Genomic DNA, 22,301 nt, shown 5'->3' on the forward strand with positions numbered 1-22,301 from the left:
GAGTCCGCGTGGGTAGGTACTACCACCCTGCCTATTTCTGCCGTGAAGCAGTAATGCGTTTCGGTTTGAAGGGTGGGGCAGCCGTTGTAACTATACTCGAGACGTTAGAACGTATATCTCAAGGTGGGTGGCGCATTTACGTCGTATGTGCTCCAGTAACCACGTAGCACCAGGTGAGCTGTGAGCTCGTCCACACATCTAAGCAATAAAAAAAAGCTATTGGAACCTTTCGTTAAGTGTTTTGAACAAATAACGTAATGACGTGGTCATCTCCAAACAAGCATGAAAAGAGCTACTTACGATGACAACGACAATTAATTTCTACTATTTTCCAATAGTTTTCAAACACGTATCGTTTGCCTTTGTAACGAATCAACTCAATTGATTCCAATCAGTCGTTTAATTGACTGAATCTCTCTCATCGGGTCGAATGACTTCAATGAATAAAATGAAGCGTTTAGCTCTCCCTCTCTCTGGAACTAGCAGTATTTTGTAATATTACAATGTGCATTGTAAATATTTTCTGACAGGAATACAGGTTGAACTGCTAAAATAAGACACTTATACAAAGTATAAAACAGTTTAAATTTTTGATACAAAAATAGCGGGATTTTTTCGTAACGGTCTTTTGCGACCCAAGCTCTACCGTTAACTCATTTTGTTCGAAGAAGTCCGTAATGCTTGGCTTAAACTTAAGTTGTGAATTAATCCCAAAGTGAGACAGTACGTTGGAGGGTTGAACTCAACTGATATTCTTGTAAATCCAATAGGATACAACATCAGAGACGTATTTTACATTTAAGATTCTTCACGTTGAGACCATAACAATCCAAATACTACAATGTTTTCCAAAATTGTGTTAAGAAAATTCATTCTCAATATTTAGTGGTCGTGGTAAAAGTCGATGGTACGTGGTGATCGCTACTGCAACTCTTGCGACATGTCTCCAACCACTCCTGTCGGTAGCGCTGCTTTTGTAAAGCTGTTTAGATTACTTTGGCAGGATTTTGTGTTTCATACGTTCTTCCTAAATCGTATTGAGTTGAATCTTTATTCCAAAAAGGAAGAAGGATCGTAAGAGGTGATATGGGAGTTGTAAAAAAATAGGTTTAACAGGAAAAGCGAGATTTTGGATCGAAATCATTAACGTACCGAACATATTTTAATAGTTTCCACTGCGATCTAATACATAGTGTCTTATAATGACAATTAATTCGTCCAAATTTTGTTTTGCTACACAACGTTTTTAATACAGAGTTATCTTCTTTTTGTATATCTTTCCCTCTTCTGTATTTCTGATACTTCTGATACGATGACTCTGAACTAATGTTCAGCGAACTAAAAAAGTTATCAAATCATTTTTTAGTAAATTAATTCATATAAATTTTGAACATTTAATAATTCTTCTGACGACTCTGAACTCTGATGGCTCTAAACTAATGTTCTACGAACTAATATTCAGAGTCATCAGAGTTGAGAGTCATCAGAAGAATTATTAAATGTTCAAAATTTATATGAATTAATTTACTTAAAAATGATTTGATAATTTTTTTTAGTTCGCTCTGAAACTTAGGACTAAATCAAACGTGGTAGAACAAATTGCTTTTTTTTTCTTGCGAGGTGCGTGCTTTATCTTCATTATAAATTCATCCACCGTGGCCATTGGCATTCAAACCCGAGTGTATGCTAACAAAACAAAATGTTTTGAACGAAATTGTATTTTATAATGTAAAATGTAATAGCTAATATAAATATTTTAATAGAAATTTCCTGTGCATAAATTACGGTATTGATGTGCCTTTGGAAAACATACAGCATTGTATTATGAAGAAGCAGTGTGTACTTAGTTTAAATTCCTTGTCTATGTCCAACCATAGACAGTCAATTTAGTTCCATCTTTAGCCGCTAGGTGCTGCCAGCAAGTATAAAGGAAGCGCAGCCATCTTTGATCTTCATAGCGTTGTGTACTTTCGTACTGTGAAGTCGCAAATCCACAAATATTTATTCGACTTCTTATTAATTGCAAAAAATATTTATTTTGTGTTTCTATGAGTGTTATTTTGCAATCATTACGAGTGTTATTTACCAATCCTATCATCGGACGCCATGAATCACGCGTCATCTGTTGGAGGTGATGTTGAGTCAAGCTCCATAATTTCCGAGAGGGAAGATGTCCAGGCGAGACGCGATGGAGACGCCTTGCGTTCGAACAGCTCGTCAAGCGAAAAAGAACAAAAGGAGTCTCTGCGTAAGAAACGACGGGATTCAAAGGTAACGGTCGATCTTCGAATCGGCTCGTTATCCCACCAGGTCAGTGACGTTGTAAATCTAATAATGCATCAATTGTGTGTAACAATTGAATGTAACGAAAATTGTTGTAAACAAATTGATCTCGTCAATACGGAAATTTTGACAAAAACACAACAGATTTAAACTAATAATCTTTGTAACATAATTACTGAAAACTTTGGCAAATCGTCTCCGTCGTACAAGTTACCCGTAAAAGCGTTTTAAATTGTATACGGAAAAAAGGGCTGTATGGATAGAAATAAGACGTCAAAGTTTAATTTCCGTGGTCTCTAACAAAGTATCCTGTTGCCAACGCACTACTCATTGAGGAATCTTTTGTTTGATAATACTAAATTAAAATCTATTCAGTCCCTCGGAGGGCTACAATCCTATTTGTCACGACCTCGTACAAAAGGCAAGCCAAACATTATAAACAATCATAGTCCGTAACATCTGGCACAATCCAGAGGGGGGCAATTGAAGACACCGACGGGAGGCACTGAGTGCCACCAAAATTGTAATAATTTGTAAACCATGTATGGTTACCAAATACCAAAAAAAAATCTGCGTAAGAAAAGCGACGGATCAATGCGTCCAATTTTCGATCTTCGAGAGTTGAACAAGGGCGTAAAGATAAAACACGTAACTGTTTTCGGACACCTCGGTACCAAACTTTCTCCACCCAGGGGACTGGATGATAGAATTAAACATTTCTCAGGAATATTTTTCTAGTATCAGTCGCAAAATTTCGTCGATACTTCTTGAGGATCAGTACCAAGGTACCAGTATCAGTACCTTCAGGAAGGAATCGGTACCTTCTTATGAGTTAGTATGAAATAACATGCCTACCCTTCGGTCTGGCTTCAGAGCCACACCTTTTTTGCTTCTATAACATGCGGGTCGCAGAGACCTTGCGTGCAAAGGGAACTCGAGTGCTAGTGTCTTCCTAGACGACTTCCTTTTGGTCGACCAAGACAAATCCAAGTTGAAACTTCAGGCTGCAGAAGCTGTGAAGCTTTTGGATTAACCTTTCTTGCTTCCATAACATGCTGGGTCGCAGAGACCTTGCGTGCAAAAGGAACTCGAGTGCTAGTCTACCTAGACGACTTCCTTTTGGTCGACCAAAACAAATCCAAGTTGAAACTTCAGGCTGCAGAAGCTGTGAAGCTTTTGGATTATCTGGGCTGGCATGTCAATTTCCATTATATAGGGTGCTCGGTCGCTCGGTCGCGGAGATATTGCGTGCAAAGTCGAGTGCTAGCTTACCTACACGACTTAATCTTGTTTCACCAAGACAAATAAACGTTTTTGTTCCCATAGCATGCTCGGTCGCGGAGACCTTGCGTACATAGGGAAGTCAAATGTTAACGTACCTACGCGACTTTCTCTTGGTCCTTGAAGACAAATACACCTTTTTGCTTCCGTAGCATGCTCGGTCGCGGAGGCATTGCGTGCAAAATCGAAAGTGCTAGCTTACCTACACGACTTGATCTTGTTTCACCAAAACAAATAAACGTTTTTGCTCCCATACCATGCTCGGTCGCGAAGACCTTACGTACATAGGGAAGTCAAATGTTAACCTACCTACGCGACTTTTTTGGTCCATGAAGACAAATACACCTTTTTTGCTTGCATAGCATGCTCTGTCGCGGAGACATTGCGTGCAAAGGGATGTTGAGTGTTATCCCACCTACGCAAATTCCACCTGGTCCATCAAAAGAAGTCCAAGTTGAGTCTTCAGGCCACATAAGCTGTAAAGCTCTTGGATTATTTGGGCTGCCAAGTCAGCCTTACAAAAAATCAATTAGTACACTGGTTCAAGAGATGACATGTTTAGGGATTCGATGGAAAATTGCGAGAAAATAAAGTGGCCACTCAACAACTAGCTCATCCTCATCATCCTAGCTCAAACTCTGACGGAATCACATCAATCTATGCTAACTTGCAAATTGCGAACTTGAAAATTCTTGCGAAGTTTCAAGAAAAAACACCCCCGTAAAAACGGGCCATCCTACATGTGTTAACAATTAAATGCAGCGCTGACGCGGAGCCCCATCTCAGACATTGCCGATACACAAAACCAACCATTTCCTGGCAACGGAAGCTTCGGACATGTGTAGGGGTTACAAATGCAGTGCTGACACGGAGTCACATGTCAAACATTGCCGAGACACAAAACCAACCATTTCCTGGCAACGGAAGCTTCGGACATGGGTAGGGGTTACAATTAGACAAAATATTAACGTCCTGTCTATGGTCAGCTCAACAACTGAAACGGCTCAGCCACAAAAGAGCTATTTGCAATGGTAGTGACAATCAAAATGAATCTGAAAGTATTTCACTAGCGTTGACCTTTCGATCTTTAAACCTAAGCGATAAGTTCAAGATAACTGTCAGCTTATAATCTCTCGGGGAGATACAACATCGTAACCGACAGGCTATCACGAGGAAATCAACCTGCGAAATGGCACTTTTTACCACAAGTGACCACAAAAGTTTTTCTAAAGTGGGGTCATCCGGATATAAACCCATTCGCCGACCAAGATTGGATACCTTCAGCAGACCGTAGAGGATGCAACTAGCATGGAGAATTCCTCCTCTCAACCTTCTCCCCAGAGTACTGACTCACTTCAAGTGTCTAGGGAACCTACCTGGTAGAGTTCCCAGACTGAGCGAAAGCATTTGGGTTCCAAGCCCTCAGATCCCGAACGCTAGATAACGCGCACGAAATCCAAAACCTGCCTCCTCCACAGGGTAAACATTAACCCTGAAAGCTTAGAAAGGGGGGGGGGGAGGTTGTACAAATAATAGACTGGTCTACACAGGAGAAGATTTATTGAAAATTATCTGGTGTCAATCCACTTTGCCAGCATACTTACCAGCGACTAGAAGATGGTGCATATGGTGCTACAGATTTAAAATTGATCCTAAGTCTGCAGATGTTGCCAAATTCTTTTTTCTTTTCCAAAAAGAAAATTTTGCCTATAAAACATTCCTTCTGCATAAAGCAGCGCTGTCGACTTTCTGTGGGCAACATACATGTAGGACAGCAAACATTCTCAAGCTCTCTAATAAAAATTGCTATTCTAAAAAAGCCATCGGAATAACTAAACAAAATTCAACTACTTATTACAACTTTACTAAGTATAGTCCCATTCACATGAGATCCGAGAATAGTTCTAAATTGGTATTCTTCAAACCCAGCCACCACCAGATCACGCCTCAAGGTAGCTTGAAGGACACCAACAACCATGTTGCTGGCTACTGGACGCAGAGTTAATGACCTTACTTTGCTCAACATTTAACAGAGAAAAACATCTTTCTGATACCAGTCTTTGGGTCTAAAATTAAAATCCATTTTCGTCAATAATCTGCATAAGTGCTTTCTAAACATGAAACTAAAGACATGCCCAGTAAGATTCGTAAGGACTTTTTTCTAACTATGTGTGTTGTCACAAAAGCGGCATACCGTACTGTAATTGGAAACTGGTCTTCGTTCAACCTTACGAGGTAGTGGCATCAACCCATATCTAAGAAGTTGTAGATCAGCAGTAGCCTCTGAGATGGATTGGTAATGAACCAATAGACGAAATACTTTCTAGAGGCAAATGCAAATCATCCAAACGTTTACAATAATTATTGCCGAATAATAGAGCTTCCTAAAGATCCTCACGATTCTTTTTTTCAAAACATTTACACCTACATGATGTATATACATCATTTATACAATTTATACATTTTCTTGTATATACAAGATAAAATGTTTATTACAAACTTATAAATATTTTTTAATTATTGAATTAACATGGAAGTTAACTGTGTTTTTTCGATTTAATAATTATATAAATTATGAACATTATCATTGCGCTTCATAATTTTATTATAGCTTACCTATTTCATCATAGCGTTGTGCTTAATAATTTCACCAGCAGATAACAAACACGTCTTCATAATACAATGCTGTATGTTTTCCAAAGGCACATCAATATTACGGTTTTACATAACAATAAAACCGATATTATGTGCCGAGAAGGAAAACATACAGCATTGCAGGAAGTTCTTCCTGGTGAAGACTATGAAGATCAAAGATGGCTGCGCTTCCTTTATACTTGCTGGCAGCACCTAGCGGCTAAAGATGGAACTAAATTGACTGTCTATGGTTGGACATAGACAAGGAATTTAAACTAAGTACACACTGCTTCTTCATAATACAATGCTGTATGTTTTCCTTCTCGGCACATAATATCGGTTTTATTGTTATGTAAAACCGTAATAATAATTATTATCGTTCGCACATTAAATGTCTTATTCGCGACGCTTTAAAACACGGACATATCCCAAATAGAACTAAAAACCTGTTTAGAACAAGAAGTTAAATTTTGTAAATGTATATTTTGTGCCCTTACGTCACTTTTGATATAGCATATTAGACCTATTTTGTAGAAGGTAATTTTAGAAAAAGAAAACAAAGTTTCGGATGCTATTATTACATTTTAATATTTAACTTTACAACTCAACACTGTCAATCCGGGTCGCGCATTATATGAAGCGTTTGTCGGATAAAATAGGCACTTAGCGTGCGTCGAAGGCAATTAACGAAATTATTTTTATTACAGCCCGCTGCCTGCTAATGATTTAAATAATTGTTCTAATAAAACGCAGTAGATGTGCTTCGAACAAATTTCTCTGACACGTCTTAAGAAGTACAACCGGACTTAAACTTTAGCGACAATTAGTTCAGTGTGCTTAGTGCGAGTTAACGTTCTCGATAGCGTAAAAGTTAGCTCATATTTGTATGGAATGGAATCGTTCGCCTACGTTTGCCGCTAGGGGCGCTTTTTTTTTTTGGGGGCTTTATTTCAATATCGACAAACGAAATCGGAATTGCCTTAAATATTTAGAAAGTTTTACACACAATGTTACATCAGCCAAGGGCGGTGGCGGCGGTCGAGGGCCACACTGCACAGATAGATTACTCTAAAATGTAATTGAAGGGATTAAACAAGAACAGTGTGCTTAGTGCGAGTTAACGTTCTCGATAGCGTAAAAGTTAGCTCATATTTGTATGGAATGGAATCGTTCGCCTACGTTTGCCGCTAGGGGCGCTGTTACAACCGCATACAAAATTGGGTTAACTTTTACGCTATCGAGAACGTTAAAAAACTCGCACTAAGCACACTGAAGCTCTTGCGTTTTCCATTAAGACTTGTAATTTTGTATGTTGTTTGAAGGGAAAACATACAGTTAATAATATTGACCTCGTGTGTCAAAGTGGGATGGGTTAGTATCACTGACCGAGAGGCAAATAAGGAAATCAGTTATTTCCCAAAACAGGATAGACAACCAAATAATGAATCAGTCCTATGTCGTGATTGTAATGTTTAGAAATAGATTGTGGCTATTCATCGCAAGATACAGACAGATATTACGGAGATCATCGGCAGATTGCGATAAATAACAAGAAAAAATAAATAGGTATAGATACAAATCAGACTATACATGCACTGATATTTATTACAAAAAAAAAAACAAAAGACAGCTCTCTTTTCCTCCAAAAGTAGTTTCACTTAAGTTACGTGTATTTACGAATTGTGCGCACTCAGTAGCAATTGAAAATATTGACTCATAATGTCTGGACCGATTGTCGCTAATTTATTTATGCAAATAAACTTAAATGTATTATCGTCTCAGCTGTTTACATCGTTTATTATTACAAGTTTATAAATATAAACAGGCTAGTCAACTATATTACGTTATTACTATATTTTATATTTGAATGTTTCCATGCTCAAAAGCGTCTCTAGCCCATGTAGGTATTATAATTATAATTTGCGTAATTACTGGTGGTGGGACGTCTTGTGAGTCCGGTAAGTAACACCACCCTGCCTATTTCTGCCGTGAAGCAGTAATGCGTTTCGGTTTGAAGGGCGGGGCAGCCGTTGTACTGTAAAAACTGAGACCTTAGAATTCATATCTCGAGAAGGGTGGCGGCATTTGGGCTGTAGATGTCTATGGGCTCCGGTAACCACTCACAACAGGTTTTTTTTTTATTAGCTGGATGGAAGAGCTCACAGCCCACCTGGTGTTGTGGTTACTGGAGCCCATAGATATCTACGACGTAAAATGCGCAACCCACCTTGAGATACAAGTTCTAAGGTCTCAGTATGGTTACAACGGCTGCCCCGCCCTTCAAACCGAAACGCATTACTGCTTCACGGCAGAAATAGGCAGGGTGGTGGTACCTACCCGTGCGGACTCACAAGAGGTCCTACCACCGGTAAAAGTGGGTCGTGAGTTCTTCCACCTATCTAAGCAATAAAAAAATGTAGCGGGCGTGTGTAATCATTGCCCTAGCGCCCGCTAGTAAGCGCGTGTTCAAAATGAAATAGGTACAAATGTAACAGGTTCATTGAAATTGCCGAGACCTTCTACAACCATCTACAAAATCCTTAACTTTTTTTGGTACACAACTGTGTTATTTTAAATCGAACTTGATCGCCATGTTAGTATAGTTTTTGGTAGGCCAAAGTTAGACAGGGTATCGGCTTGATCTCTTTCGGAGTCAAATATATTTGGAATTTGCTTTCTAAGTGTTCCACAACGAAGGAGAAAAACCTAAAATGCGACCGTGCAATATGAAACTTATATAACTTAGCCTGTTTATATTTAAGAACGATTTTCGTGAAAGACGAATAAATAGTATATGAAAAATTAGCTTTTACCATTTTATATGTGTGTCTTCAATGTCAAATGATATGTATTAGAACATCTTTACCTATTATTATATTAAATGTTATTACTATTTATACATTCGTGTACATTAAAGCAACTTTAAAAATACGATGTCTTTGTTTTTGGATATTTTTATATTTTTTTAAATGTTGTGGTTAAAGTTTTACACAGGGTGTAAAGGAATAATTCCCTGCACTGACACCGAAATAAACTATAACCATCAATAAAATAAACAGAAAATAATATTAATTATAAACATATGTATGTACATAAATTAATTATTGCCCATGAAGGCAGACGGGCATACGGCCCACCTGATGGTGAGTGTTTATCGTCGACCATGGACTTCAGCAATGTCAGGGGCAGAGCCAAGCCGCTGCCTAAAAAGAGTCGGAACGCATATACGGTACCAATGCAGTAACATATGTGCGTGCGTCATGAAATGCATCAGTTATAATTGAGATTCGGATGTCTCAGAGTGGGGATGTTCATGAGCCCTGATAACTAATAATATAATAATAATAATGTCATTTATTTTCTCTCTTAACCCTTTGTCTGCGGTGCCCTGCGTGACGCACTGAAGTAATTATGTCTGTCGATTTTAACTAACCCTAGTAAGAGCAGTTTTTTTCCTAAGCTGAGAGCCTTGACAGGATATATCAGCGTAGCCTTAACTAGTAGGTGAGCTCGCAGGGCTCAAACCTGACGATGTTGCTAACACGAACCCTAGCAAGAGCCGTGGTTCGCAGAATCTACCACCGGATCGGAAACGCGACCCACTGAGATCCGCGAGAAACTCAGTGGGCTGTGTCTGAGGGTTAATTTACTCGTCGAGCCCTTCGTCGCAAGCGACGGGTTCGTCGAGAATGATGACCGGCGCTTGAGGTTAAGAGCAGTGCTTCGCAGAATCTACAACCGGATCGGAATTGCGACCCACTGAGAAGATCTGGCGCGAAACTCAATGGGCTTTTGTTACTAAGCGCCTGGATTGCCTAACTTTGCCTTTTCTTATTTTTAATGTATGTTTTAGTCTTGTAGATCTCTTAGAAATATATACATCTTCACTTCACTTCAGTGCGCTACGTAGGGCACCGGTGACCTACATTCCAGTCAAAGGGTTAAAGGTATAGAACAAATTTAAATAACGTTAAAATTAATTCTGTTAGTTTTTGAAAGAGCTGAATTCTATACTAAATTCAAAGACCTGTATTACTGATCTCTTGGTTCCCTCCTTCCTAGATTAGATTTGTTTAAGTCTAATTAAAATCTAACTAGTTTAAAGTCAGTCATTACTGGTGGTAGGATTTCTTGAGTCCGCGCGGGTAGGTACCACCGCCCTGCCTATTTCTGCCGTGAAGCAGTAATGCGTTTCGGTTTGAAGGGTGGGGCATTAGAACTTATATCTCAAAGTGGGTGGCGGCATTTGCGTTGTAGATGTCTATAGGCTCTAGTAACACCAGGTGGGCTGTGAGCTCGTCCAGCCATCTAAGCAATGAAAAAAAAAAAAAAAAAAACGATTCTGTAGTAGGTCTGTTTCTTGCTAACACTTCACAGAGCCATGCTAGCAACACGTGCCCTCATGAGATAAACTTTGGAGGATAGCACATACTCTCAATGGAAAAATACTTTTTTTTTAAATAAAATATACTTTATTATCGTAAACTTCTTATATTACAATGTAATAATTAACAATGTGTACAAACATCGAAGGCGTATTTAAACAAATACATCACGAACATCGCCGCCAGTGACTCGAGAACACAATAATATTTTTATATTAATATTACATACTTATTTCATTATATATTGTATTAGGTACATAAGACTGCAATATTTTCTTGACTCGTTCAGTTTCAGAATTAAGCTATCTACAACATTTTACAATAAATTTTTAGAAAGGCAAAAAATTTAAGGCCTAATTCACATTACTTTTTATCATATAAACCTCTGAGACAGAAAATGGAATTTTATATTACTAGTGAAGTTTACGTTTGTCGACGTATAATAAATCAACTACGTCACGTAACACACAGACGACAACGAGTCCGGCCCGCGCTAGTGTGGTTGCATCCCCTCACTTACAACACTGCACAAAACCACCTGTGGCGGGTAGCCATCATACAACGCAAGATATTTGACAGATACCTGAATCTCGCTTACGACATTTTCAAGATAAGCTCGCATATATACAAGTTCTGAACAACAACATTCGGACCGGCGGTCTACCGAGCTCACCCGCTCGGTGGAAGATCTTCCCTTTATCGTTTAAGCCTCCACACACCCTCCCAGTTCAGTCAAAGAAAAATGACCAAAGATCCAGGGAAATGCACTCACAATGAGCTTCGATTGAAGTGACAACCCTACCAAATCCACGAGGGACTCCGCAAATAGATCATGAAATTTGCCGATGAATTTCCAAAAATCAACGGCACAAAATAATCTCTCCATTGATGTAATTCACATAGGACACATGTGGAACTCTAGGTAATGGGTAGTGTGCTATTTAGCAAGAGCTTGGCCACATATGCGATGCGTTAGGGGATATATGTATGTTTCAATTCCGAATGGGAATAAGCTGCTTTATAAAAGAAAAGTGCACATCTTGTTTCATGAGGTATAACTAGAAGTTTTTTTCGGTTGTGAATAACCAAATCAAAAGTATTACTAAATATGTCAATATAAAAAAGTAAAATAAAAAAAAAATGAGACGCTTTGTAATAAAGATGTCAGTCGCAGCCCTAAGTGCCGTCGAGTCTGCACAACACCACGGCTTCTTCGTTCCTGACCAGGGACTATTTATTTCTAGTTTTTATTATTTAATTATTACCTGTACATACATACATATTAGCAGTATTCAATTTTTTGTGCACAGATTAATAAACGTTAGTTTTACAATAAAAGTTGATTGATTGACATATTGTGATTTTGTTATTTTAAAATGTTGTAAGTTAAATCTTCCCACATTTGTTTTTTAAGCCTTAGAGCGCAAACCGTCGATAGATCGACTCTGCTAAAGCGTATAAAGTGCGGAGCGTCGGAATACCGACTATTGCACAGTTTGATTACAAGTATTAGGTATCGACATGTATGGATGTCTCTTAGCGCGCATACGTATGTATAACGTTTTTAGTAAGTTAATAACATTTATAAATAAACATTTAAAATTATTTTGCTGTGAATTTAGGACTGATTTTTGTAATTATTTTTTTTAGTTTTTTATAAAGTAAATACTTTTTTTTAAAATCCAATTCAACAATTTCTGCAAAATATGTGAAATTAAACTCAGCACTAGCAGGATTAAACTACCTCAATTCGCATACTCTGTATTAAGGCGATTTTCATTTTGTTATTGACACATAAAAATGTATATTGTCATCTATTTCCAATTCGATGTTCCATTTTACAATACATTTTTGTATTTGAAATTTAGTTTAGTGTGTTAATAAAATAACCCTTTTTTTTTACACAGCCCACCTGGTGTTAAAGTGGTTACTGGAGCCCATAGACATCTACAACGTAAATGCGCCACCCACCTCGAGATATAAGTTTTAAGGTCTCAGTATAGTTACAACGGCTGCCCCACCCTTCGAACCGAAACGCATTACAGCTTCACGGCGGAAATAGGCGGGGCGGTGGTACCTACCCGCGCGGACTCACAAGAGGTCCTACCACCAGTATCATATATTTCCAATTCTATGTTCCATTTTACAATACATTTGTGTATTTCAAATTTAGTTTAGTGTGTTAATAAAATAACCCTGTTATCGTATCGAATTAAAAATAAAGTTTGCATTGCATTGAACACTTCTTTCAATGACTCCTTCATATGTTTAGTGACAATTTGCACTATGAACACTCAACGTTAATATTATAGTTTAGCATTCATAATTATTATCACAAAACGCGCTGTATCATCCGTGCGTCGGTAACCACTCTAGATTTATTTAAAACCATATTTTGACATTTTTGAAAATCTACCATCACTACATAGTATAAAACAAAGTCGCTTTCTCTGTCCCTATATCCTTATATATTCTTAAATCTTGAAAACTACGCAACGGATTTTAATGCGGTTTTTTTTAATAGATAGAGTGATTGAAGAGGAAGGTTTATATGTATAATAACATCCATTAAATAGTGGAGAAATCAATAATAAATTACAGTTTCCGAAGCGAAGCGAGGGCGGGTCGCTAGTACATAATATGGTAGCCCTGTATATACAGGGTGTTAGAAATCGTTTGATGTTCATGAACTGAACTAAATGAATATTTGTCCTTGAGGCAGCCTTGTTGCGAGTCATGAAAAAAACTAAATATATAGTTAAATCGTCCGTCTGAGGCATAAGAAATAGTCCGGCTAACTTAGTCGTCCGGGAGATGGTGCCGGCTTTTATACAGCAGGTTAACTCTGAACTGCATACGAGGAGTTAAGGGTCGTTCTACAAGGTGTCCTGCGAGGCAGCCCTCCACGACCCCCCGGTCCCCAACCCCCCACGAACCCCGCGATTCCCCGGGCAAGGCGATACCGCCACGAACGGAGCTCAAATTTGCTTCTGAGCCTAAGCACATTAGCAACTCGAACAGTACGGTTTTATTTAAGCGAGTACACTCTTGTGATCAGGGCGAATCTTGTGTAATACTATTTCTAACTTTTCATAGAGTTAATGTATCAAAGCAGACTTCAAAACAGAAGCTTGAGACGTAACGTTTGTCGTATTGTATTGGGAGGTGGCGGGCGCTACTCCCGGCGCAGGTTGTCGAGGCGGGCCTGCAGCTCGGCGTCCGCGTCCGACACGGGGGCTCCGGCGCCGCCCGCCACCGCCGTCGGGGACGCCGGGGTCTTCGCTGCAACACACGACCACGTCATCACCACCATGCTCAGTGCAACTGTGTGCATCGATGCACGATGCACGATCTTTTTGAGAAGATCCTCCCTACTGGTGTGTAGGACCTCTTGTGAGTCCGCACGAATAGGTACCACCCCGTCCTGCCCATTTCTGTCGTGAAGCAGTAATGCGTTTCGGTTTGAAGTGTGTGGCAGCCGTTGTCACTATACTGAGACCTTAGAACTTATATCTCAAGGTGGGTATTAGCGTTGTAGATGTGTATGAGCTCCAGTAACCACTCAACACCGGGTGGGCTGTGAGCTCGTCCACCCATCTGAGCTATAAAAAAAAAAAGACTGCTGTTGACTGAGCTCTGACAATCACTGATATCAAATCAAGCCCGAGACGGAACTCGGTTGAGGGTAGGTAGGGGATGAACACTACAAGCAAACGCGCGGCCCCCCCACGCCGCCCGGGCGATGTCGACGGCTCCACACCAGGCGTCACGGGAGACTGTGGCCTCGACACCCTCGGACCTCCACACACCCTCACGTTTACAGTCATGCCGTGACCAACTTCAGAGTCATGGAAGCGTCGCTTTCCATTGTTCAAAATGTTTTACTGCTTTAGTTCATGCTGCTATGGCTATGGTTAAGCACACAAGTTGCAGAGCTGAGGCAAGGCTTGGAGGAGGCTACGTTCAGCTGTGGACGTCTGTGTACTGAAAGAGAAGTTGCAAATTTTACTGCTTTTGTAGAAATAAAGTAGTTACCGGCAACAGAGAGAGATCCAGTGGCCTGGGGCAGCCCGGACAGCGTGTCGTTCAGCTGCAGACCCAGCTCGTCCAGGATTTGTGAGACGACAGCGTCACTGGAACAATCACAAGTATCTTGATATATATTATTGCTTAGATTGGTGGACGAGCTCACAGCCCATCTGGTGTTAAATGATTACTGGAGCCCATATACATCTACGACGTAAATGCGCCACCCACCTTGAGATATAAGTTCTAAGGTCTCAAGTATAGTTGCAACGGCTGCCCTACCCTTCAGACCGAAACGCATTACTGCTTGACGGCAGAAATAGGCAGGGTGGTGGTACCTACCCGCGCGGACTCACAAGAGGTCCTACCACCAGTAAAAATATTATTAAAGGCAATATTTTTGCCGCATAGACAGGTGAACGAGCTCACCTAAAGTGGTCACCGCAGACTGTAGACATCATAACGTAATTGCTACAGCCGACTTTGAGACATGAGCTCAGTTTCAATTATATTATGCAAAGATAGAGATAGAGATGTATAGATTTAATGCTACTATATCATCGAGTGGACGACTTACTCACAGCACAATTACTTCACAGATAATGACAGAAGACATTAAGAAAAATTAAAATTATTATACCAAAAGAACTTCAATTTTATTACCTTTCTTCTTCATCATCATCTCCCTCCATGGCTTCATCAATGGAGTCATTCATCATCTCCTCCTTCATATCCATAATCTCAGACTGCTTTTCAAACTCCTGAAAATTTAACGTTCAGTTGAAATATTATAATTTCATCTGTTAGAAAGTGATAGCTAATGAATTAGAGAGAGTAATACAGATTTTATACCGTATTTTTGTCTATATATTTATCTGTATTTCATTATATTACAATTACTTAGTATTATATTTGTAGGCACAAGTATTACATAAATATATATTTTACTAGCGACCCGCCCTCGCTTCGCTTCGGAAACTGTAATTTATTATTGATTTCTCCACCATTTAATGGATGTTATTATACATATAAACCTTCCTCTTCAATCACTCTATCTACTAAAAAAACCGCATCAAAATCCGTTGCGTAGTTTTAAAGATTTAAGCATACATAGTGATATTGGGACAGAGAAAGCGACTTTGTTTTATACTATGTGAGTGATGTGTGTACCTGTAATATCTTTTGTATCTGTGGCATGTTTAGTTGTCTATTCATGGTAGCCATGGCACGAGTGACTCCCTTCATCGCCTGCGCCATGGTGCTTTGAGACTTGAGAGTTTGTATCTTCAGTGACACCGCTTGGATGTTCGCTTTCATTAGCATGAACTTGCGGACATATCGTCTGGTACGTACTAAGTCTTTTGCCATAATTTTAACAGCATCCTGTAAAATTAAATTTATGAAAAAGATTTAGTGTCCATATAATCTAAGCATATAATGAACTTGAAGATTCCTCATGTGAACAATTAAGTAAGACTGCCTGATCATTTCTCAGCATTAGTATCCTTCGTCTTCTTGCCTTTATCCCACTATAACCCACAGACACAGCCCACTGAGTTTCTCGCCGGATCTTCTCAGTGGGTCGCGCTTCCGATCCGGTGGTAGATTCTGCGAAGCACTGCTCTTGCTAGGGCGGTGTTAGCAATTCTCCGGTTTGAGCCCCGCGAGCTCACCTACACAAGCTAGGGTACGCTGAAATAGCCTCTCAAGGCTATCAGCATAGGTAGGGGAAAAAAAAAATCCCACTATCTGGCATCGGGCAGCATCTCCTCTTTTTCCAATCTGACCAACATAATGGCATACATTATCTCTACACTTACACCCTTCCCTTACATATTCTCTGTCACACAGTCCAAGTCTTTTTAGCACATTACAGATCTAGTATCCTCACTGGACACCTATTTCTATTTTGATTTTCCGATCTCATCTACCATTTTTGAAGATATAACCAGGGTGGGTCATGATTTAGTAGGTGGATGGTCAAAATATAAGTATACTTGATCATACATAGTAGATATGTTATGTCATAGTTTCAATTGTCTGAGCAAGGTGGAAGCCTACAGTTTGGTGTGCATTCCACAGTTAAGAAGTGCATAGTTTGCCATTTACATGTAAAATGAATTTGTCCTTTGGTTTTCAAGTGAGTGGTCAGCATTCACACTAACTGACACTAAGATATATATGAGCCATGGTGGCCATTTAAGACCCAACAGACCAAGAGGTTACCACATTACTACTACTGCATTATACACACTATTAATGAATAATTATCATACAAACCATTTGTCCTTCTTTAGCTAGCTTTTTAATGTCAGCAATGACCTTCTTCTCTTGCTGTTCCATTTTCATTCGTTCACGGTCCAGGTCTCTCATGGCCTTATTGAGAGCTCGCTGATTCTTGCGCAGCATCTCATCTGGAGTCATCTTGTGACCAAATAACCACTCCATCATAACTTAGAGTGTGTGCTTCTAGAGATTTAGAAATAAAACAAAATTTAATTTTCCTATGTCCTAATCATTTATAGATTCTACTATTATTATTAACCATTTATACTAGTGTCCCACCCTTGTTTCGCTTCAGGAACATTTAATTTAATATTCATTATGAAAATAAGATGACTTTTTTTTCCTAATTACTTGACACTTATTTTTATAATTTTGCATAATTCACAATATATCTTTATGCCTATGCATTATTCTGATGTGTAAGATATATTATTGTAAAGTTCCATCAAAATCCATTCAGTAGGTTTTGTGTGAAAGAGTAACAAATATACATCCATACATTCTGACAAACTTTTGCATTTATAATATTAGTACGATTTAGAATAACAGCTTTGTGAGTTTTTTTAATTACTATTTTATTGCTTAGATGGGTGGACGAGCTCACAGCCCACCTGGTTTTAAGTGGTTACTGGAGCCCATAAACATATATAACGTAAATGCTCTACCCACCTTGAGATATAAGTTCTAAGGTCTCAAGTATAGTTACAACGCCTGCACCACCCTTTAAGCCCAAACGCATTACTGCTTCACGGCAGAAACAGGCAAGATGGTGGAACCTACCCGTGCGGACTGACAAGAGGTCCTACCACCAGTAATCAAGGTGTGAGTGAGAATTATGCTCAGTAATGTACAATTGGAGAGGTCTATGTCCAGCAGTGGACTGCTATATGCTGATGATGATGATTTATATTAGTGGTAATATGTGTAAGAAGTCCAGAAAAGCTGGTATCATATGTGTCGGCACCAAAAATATAGTTAAATTATTGAAATGTTAAGTTAAGGTTGAAGCTGTTCTTGTACACAAAGATTTGTGATGAATGAAGCTCCTTAAATTCCTATTAGGCAAATCTAGATCCTTATTTATGTTTACAGAAAAGGATACATTAAATGTATACTAACTTAATAGTTTTATTGAAAAAACCCTTTTTTAAACAACTAGACAGATTTTCAATCTCATTGTAGAATCTTAATCCTCCACATTATAATATTCAGGTTTATTGCCAATAAGAATTAAAACCTTCTATTTTAAACAAATGTGAATAGATAAAATTTATAAAACAAAAAAGCGAGAAACATACCTTACAATTTGAATGTAGCCGAACAGACAAATATTCAACTATTTATTTGGAGTGATGATTCACCATCACAAGTCTCAGGGGTTAGCAACTAATTTATTATATATTTTTTTCTTCACTATCAGTTGCAAATACCAGTAATATAATTAAAAAGTTTAAAGTTATTACAATTTATTGTTTACGCTTTGGAATGATACGTAGACGAAATTCAAAAGAAAACAATTTCTATTTCACTCCTGAAAATTTGACATAGCCAGACGTCATCTGTCATCTATATTATTTTTTTATGACCTGGTAACTAAGACCTTTAAGTCATGTCTTATTTTAATTTATGTTTTTATTTTTATGAAAAATGATAAAATGAAGTGAAGAAATGAAATGAAATGAAGATAATTAATTTGATACATTAATCAACTGGGATGAAATTAAATGAAATGAGATGATATGGGATGAAATATAATCTCAGTAAAACGGTGGTCATTTACTAAGATTTTTTCAGTTGACTTTTGAAGGATCCCGAGAAGCTACCTCCAGCTGCTTTGTTTCATTTTCCCACATTTTTGCACTTTCACAGATATTAAACAGTTAATAAACTACCGTTATTACATTTAAACCTGAAGAAACACTAAATACAATCACACAACTTCACTCCTCGCATTCCCGCCAAAAAGTCCTATCTATATTATGTGTATTAATTAAGATCTAATAATGGTAAATTTATTGTTTTGTTTCATTTAATTTTTTGTTAAGCAGATTTGGGTTCTATTTAACTACAAAAAAATTGCAAAAGGTTGTAACTCAAAGCATGCGCAATGACAATAAAAAATTTACGAATTAATTCTGTAAAAACTTAAACAAAAATATAAAGACAAAAGACAAATAATTTGATTGATCGAACAAATGATAAAAAAAATTTGAGGTATCAAGTAAAAATAAACTTACATTTTAGTTATAATCCGCCAAATTGTAAAAATAAATTTTGTTTAATTTTTTATACATGAAAATAATATTATTAACCACACTTATGAACAACCGACGAACAAACAAAGTGAAAGATTCTGGGGATACAGGTTTCGGAACATATTATTGGGAAGCCTACTGAGTTTCTTGCCGGGTCATCTCAGTGTGTCGCGTTTCCGATCCTGTGATAGATTCTGCAAAGCACTACTCTTGCTAAGGTTAGTGTTTGCAACGTCGTCAGTTTTGAGTCCCGTGAACTCACCTACTAATTCAGTGAATCTAGAATAACCCCTCCAGCTTTCTAGAATAGGTACGAAATAAAAAAACTACTGGGTCTTATAATAGGCCGGAATACGACGAGTGAAATTCTTTGAATTGATTTATTTTGTTCATTTCGTTTTTTCTTTAGATTTACGTGTATAATAAGAGTAGTTTATCTGCTTCGCATCTGTGAAAGTGTACAAATGTGGAAAATTGAAACAAAGCTGCTGGACGTAGCATCTCGGGTTCTTCCAAAAAGTCGCAGTAAACAACCACCATTTTACTGAGAAAATATTTAAACTCATTTCAATACTGATCCCGATTTATTTCAATTGATTGAAATCTCAAATTAATCAACTTCATCTCACTTTATTTAATGTCTTTTTTCATATTAAACAGAATATAAGAAGAGAACAAGAAAATATAAGATTGGCCTAAAGGTCTTGTTGTTACAAGGCCATAAGATATTGAAAAAAAGAAAACAAACTACCGAATTAAAAAAAAATATCATCTAAGAATTTAAATTGAATATCTGAGCGTTTTGGTCTGAATTTAATAATGGATGATGATGATATCGTGATAATGGAAGTAGACGAACCGGAGAAGAAACAAGTAAAACCTAGTTCTAGTAAATCTACAAATTTACCATGGATAGAGAAATACAGGCCACAAACTTTCGACGATATTGTCGGCAATGAAGACACTGTGTCCCGCTTAGCCGTCTTTGCTAAAACCGGAAATGCTCCTAACATTATTATAGCTGGACCTCCTGGTGTTGGAAAGACGACGACTATACTATGTTTAGCGCGAGCTCTCCTCGGAGTATCATTCAAAGACGCCGTATTAGAACTAAACGCCTCAAATGATCGTGGTATAGATGTCGTCCGAAATAAGATAAAAATGTTTGCGCAACAAAAGGTTTGTACTAAACTGCATGTTAGAATCAGCACTTGTGAAAGCTGCTCGGTGATGCAGAATAGATAAAATAATAGCTTCTCTGTAAGCATATGTAATCAGCAGTTTAATTTATAGGATTATGACTTGATTATCTAATTGATACTCATAAAAGTAATAAATTTGCAAAAAAAAAAATTTTTTGAAAACAGTAAAGTTGTCTAGATATTTCTGGTGATAAGGAACAAAAAAGTAATTTTTACTATGTTCATTTGGCTGACAAGTAGACAAATTGAAGATTGACATTATTTGTGTTATTAAAACGATTATAGTAAAATACTGTTAAGAGTATAGTGACTACAGTGTCAAAATATATGGAAACTGAGGCTTATATCAAATTCATAAGATAAGCAAAAATTTTGTTTCTTTTCAACTGCCCCTCGTGTACAATGGAATAATATATTTAAATCCATTTTCAGGTTACTTTGCCACCTGGTCGACATAAAATAGTGATACTAGATGAAGCGGACAGCATGACTGACGGAGCTCAACAAGCATTAAGACGCACCATGGAGCTGTATTCCAGTACAACTCGTTTTGCATTAGCAGCCAATAATAGTGAGAAGATAATAGAACCCATACAATCTAGGTGTGCTGTACTCCGGTACTCCAGGCTTAGTGATGCACAGATACTAGCAAAGGTTATATGTTGGAAAACACTGTTCATCATTTTAAGCTCAAACAAAAATGAGTTTCAAATATAGTGAAACTAAGAATGTCCATATTAAAATAAATATACAATTAACAATAGTCAAACTAGACTATGTTTCACTAGTAAACTCTCTGAGCTACTAATTTCACAAAACTACAATTCCAATAACTTAAGCTATTGAATTTTTTAATTTATATGAGTAAACATTTTTACAGGTTATAGAGATCTGCAATAAAGAAAACTTATCATACACTGAAGAAGGTGTGAGTGCAGTAGTCTTCACAGCACAGGGGGACTTGCGATCAGCCCTGAACAACCTGCAGTCAACAGCCCAGGGTTTTGGTCACATCAGCCCGGACAATGTGTTCAAAGTGTGTGATGAACCACATCCGATGGTGGTCAGGCAGATGCTTGAAGGTTGCACTAAACAGGATGTACATGAGGCTTACAAGGTATATGATTTTTAACATTTAACCATCTATCAGACAACCTGAATAAAGCAAGTGTTGGCACAATACTATCTAGAAGTCATGACCTAATAGATAAGATGTTCGGTGCATTCACATATAGCGATGCACCGGTGTTTGAATCCCGCTGGCAAGTACCAATTTGTCTGTTTCTGCCATGAAGCAGTAATGCGTTTCGGTTTGAAGGGCGGGGCAGCTGTTTTAACTTTACTGAGACCTTAAAACTTATATGTCAAGGTGGGTGGGTATTTGCATTGTAGATGTCTATGGGTTACAGTAACCACTTAACACCAGGTCGGCCATGAGCCACCAACCTAAGAAATAAAAAAAAACCTCAAAGTATACTACTTCTCCCTATACTGTAACCTCACGTCTTAGGTATATTGGGCGGCCTTGTCATTGTGATGACCATGGGCTCCAGTAATCACCAAACATCAATAGTAACGGTTGATACGAAAAAGAGCATGATTTAATAACCTCTTGTCTTTTAAACAGGTAATAGCAAAACTCTGCAAGATTGGCTACGCAGCAGAGGACATAGTCAGTAACATATTCAGAGTCTGCAAAACTTTAGATATATCTGAAGAGTTAAAACTGGCTTTCATCAGAGAGATTGGTTTGACACATATGAGGGTAGCAGATGGTCTTTCGTCTCCCCTGCAGCTGGCCGGTCTCCTCGCCAGGATGTGCAGGGTGGCTGCCGGCGGTGACCCGGAGTGGTGAAGTCCACGCTTACGTCGCGTTATTAAAGAATTATGTGTCAAGTAAATGTTGGATGTGGGATTAAATTTAAGAATTAAACATTTTTTTATAAACA

The 22,301-nt window shown here is 38.1% G+C and overlaps 2 protein-coding genes and 1 long non-coding RNA gene across 3 annotated transcripts; 2 read left to right on the plus strand and 1 right to left on the minus strand.

Moving 5' to 3' along the window:
- Nucleotides 1-1,276: 1,276 nt before the first annotated feature.
- LOC149499551 (uncharacterized) lies at nucleotides 1,277-19,898 on the plus strand. The gene is made up of 2 exons (XR_016325575.1): nucleotides 1,277-2,310; nucleotides 19,811-19,898. It is a non-coding gene; the product is annotated as an uncharacterized LOC149499551 (long non-coding RNA).
- Nucleotides 10,648-18,465, minus strand: Vps2 (vacuolar protein sorting 2). Its single transcript, XM_028179824.2, has 6 exons — nucleotides 18,194-18,465; nucleotides 16,890-17,078; nucleotides 15,780-15,992; nucleotides 15,273-15,370; nucleotides 14,619-14,716; nucleotides 10,648-13,865 (listed from the first exon to the last, which is right to left on the minus strand). The coding sequence occupies exons 2-6, from the start codon at nucleotides 17,058-17,060 to the stop codon at nucleotides 13,759-13,761; spliced, it is 687 nt and encodes a 228-aa protein (XP_028035625.1). The 5' UTR covers nucleotides 17,061-17,078; nucleotides 18,194-18,465; the 3' UTR covers nucleotides 10,648-13,758.
- On the plus strand, nucleotides 19,877-22,301 carry RfC4 (replication factor C subunit RfC4). The gene is made up of 4 exons (XM_028179827.2): nucleotides 19,877-20,329; nucleotides 20,785-21,006; nucleotides 21,233-21,469; nucleotides 21,980-22,301. The coding sequence occupies exons 1-4, from the start codon at nucleotides 19,970-19,972 to the stop codon at nucleotides 22,205-22,207; spliced, it is 1,047 nt and encodes a 348-aa protein (XP_028035628.2). The 5' UTR covers nucleotides 19,877-19,969; the 3' UTR covers nucleotides 22,208-22,301.

This window comes from Bombyx mandarina, chromosome A1 (assembly GCF_030267445.1).
Source record: "Bombyx mandarina strain Sakado chromosome A1, ASM3026744v2".
NCBI lineage: Eukaryota > Metazoa > Arthropoda > Insecta > Lepidoptera > Bombycidae > Bombyx > Bombyx mandarina.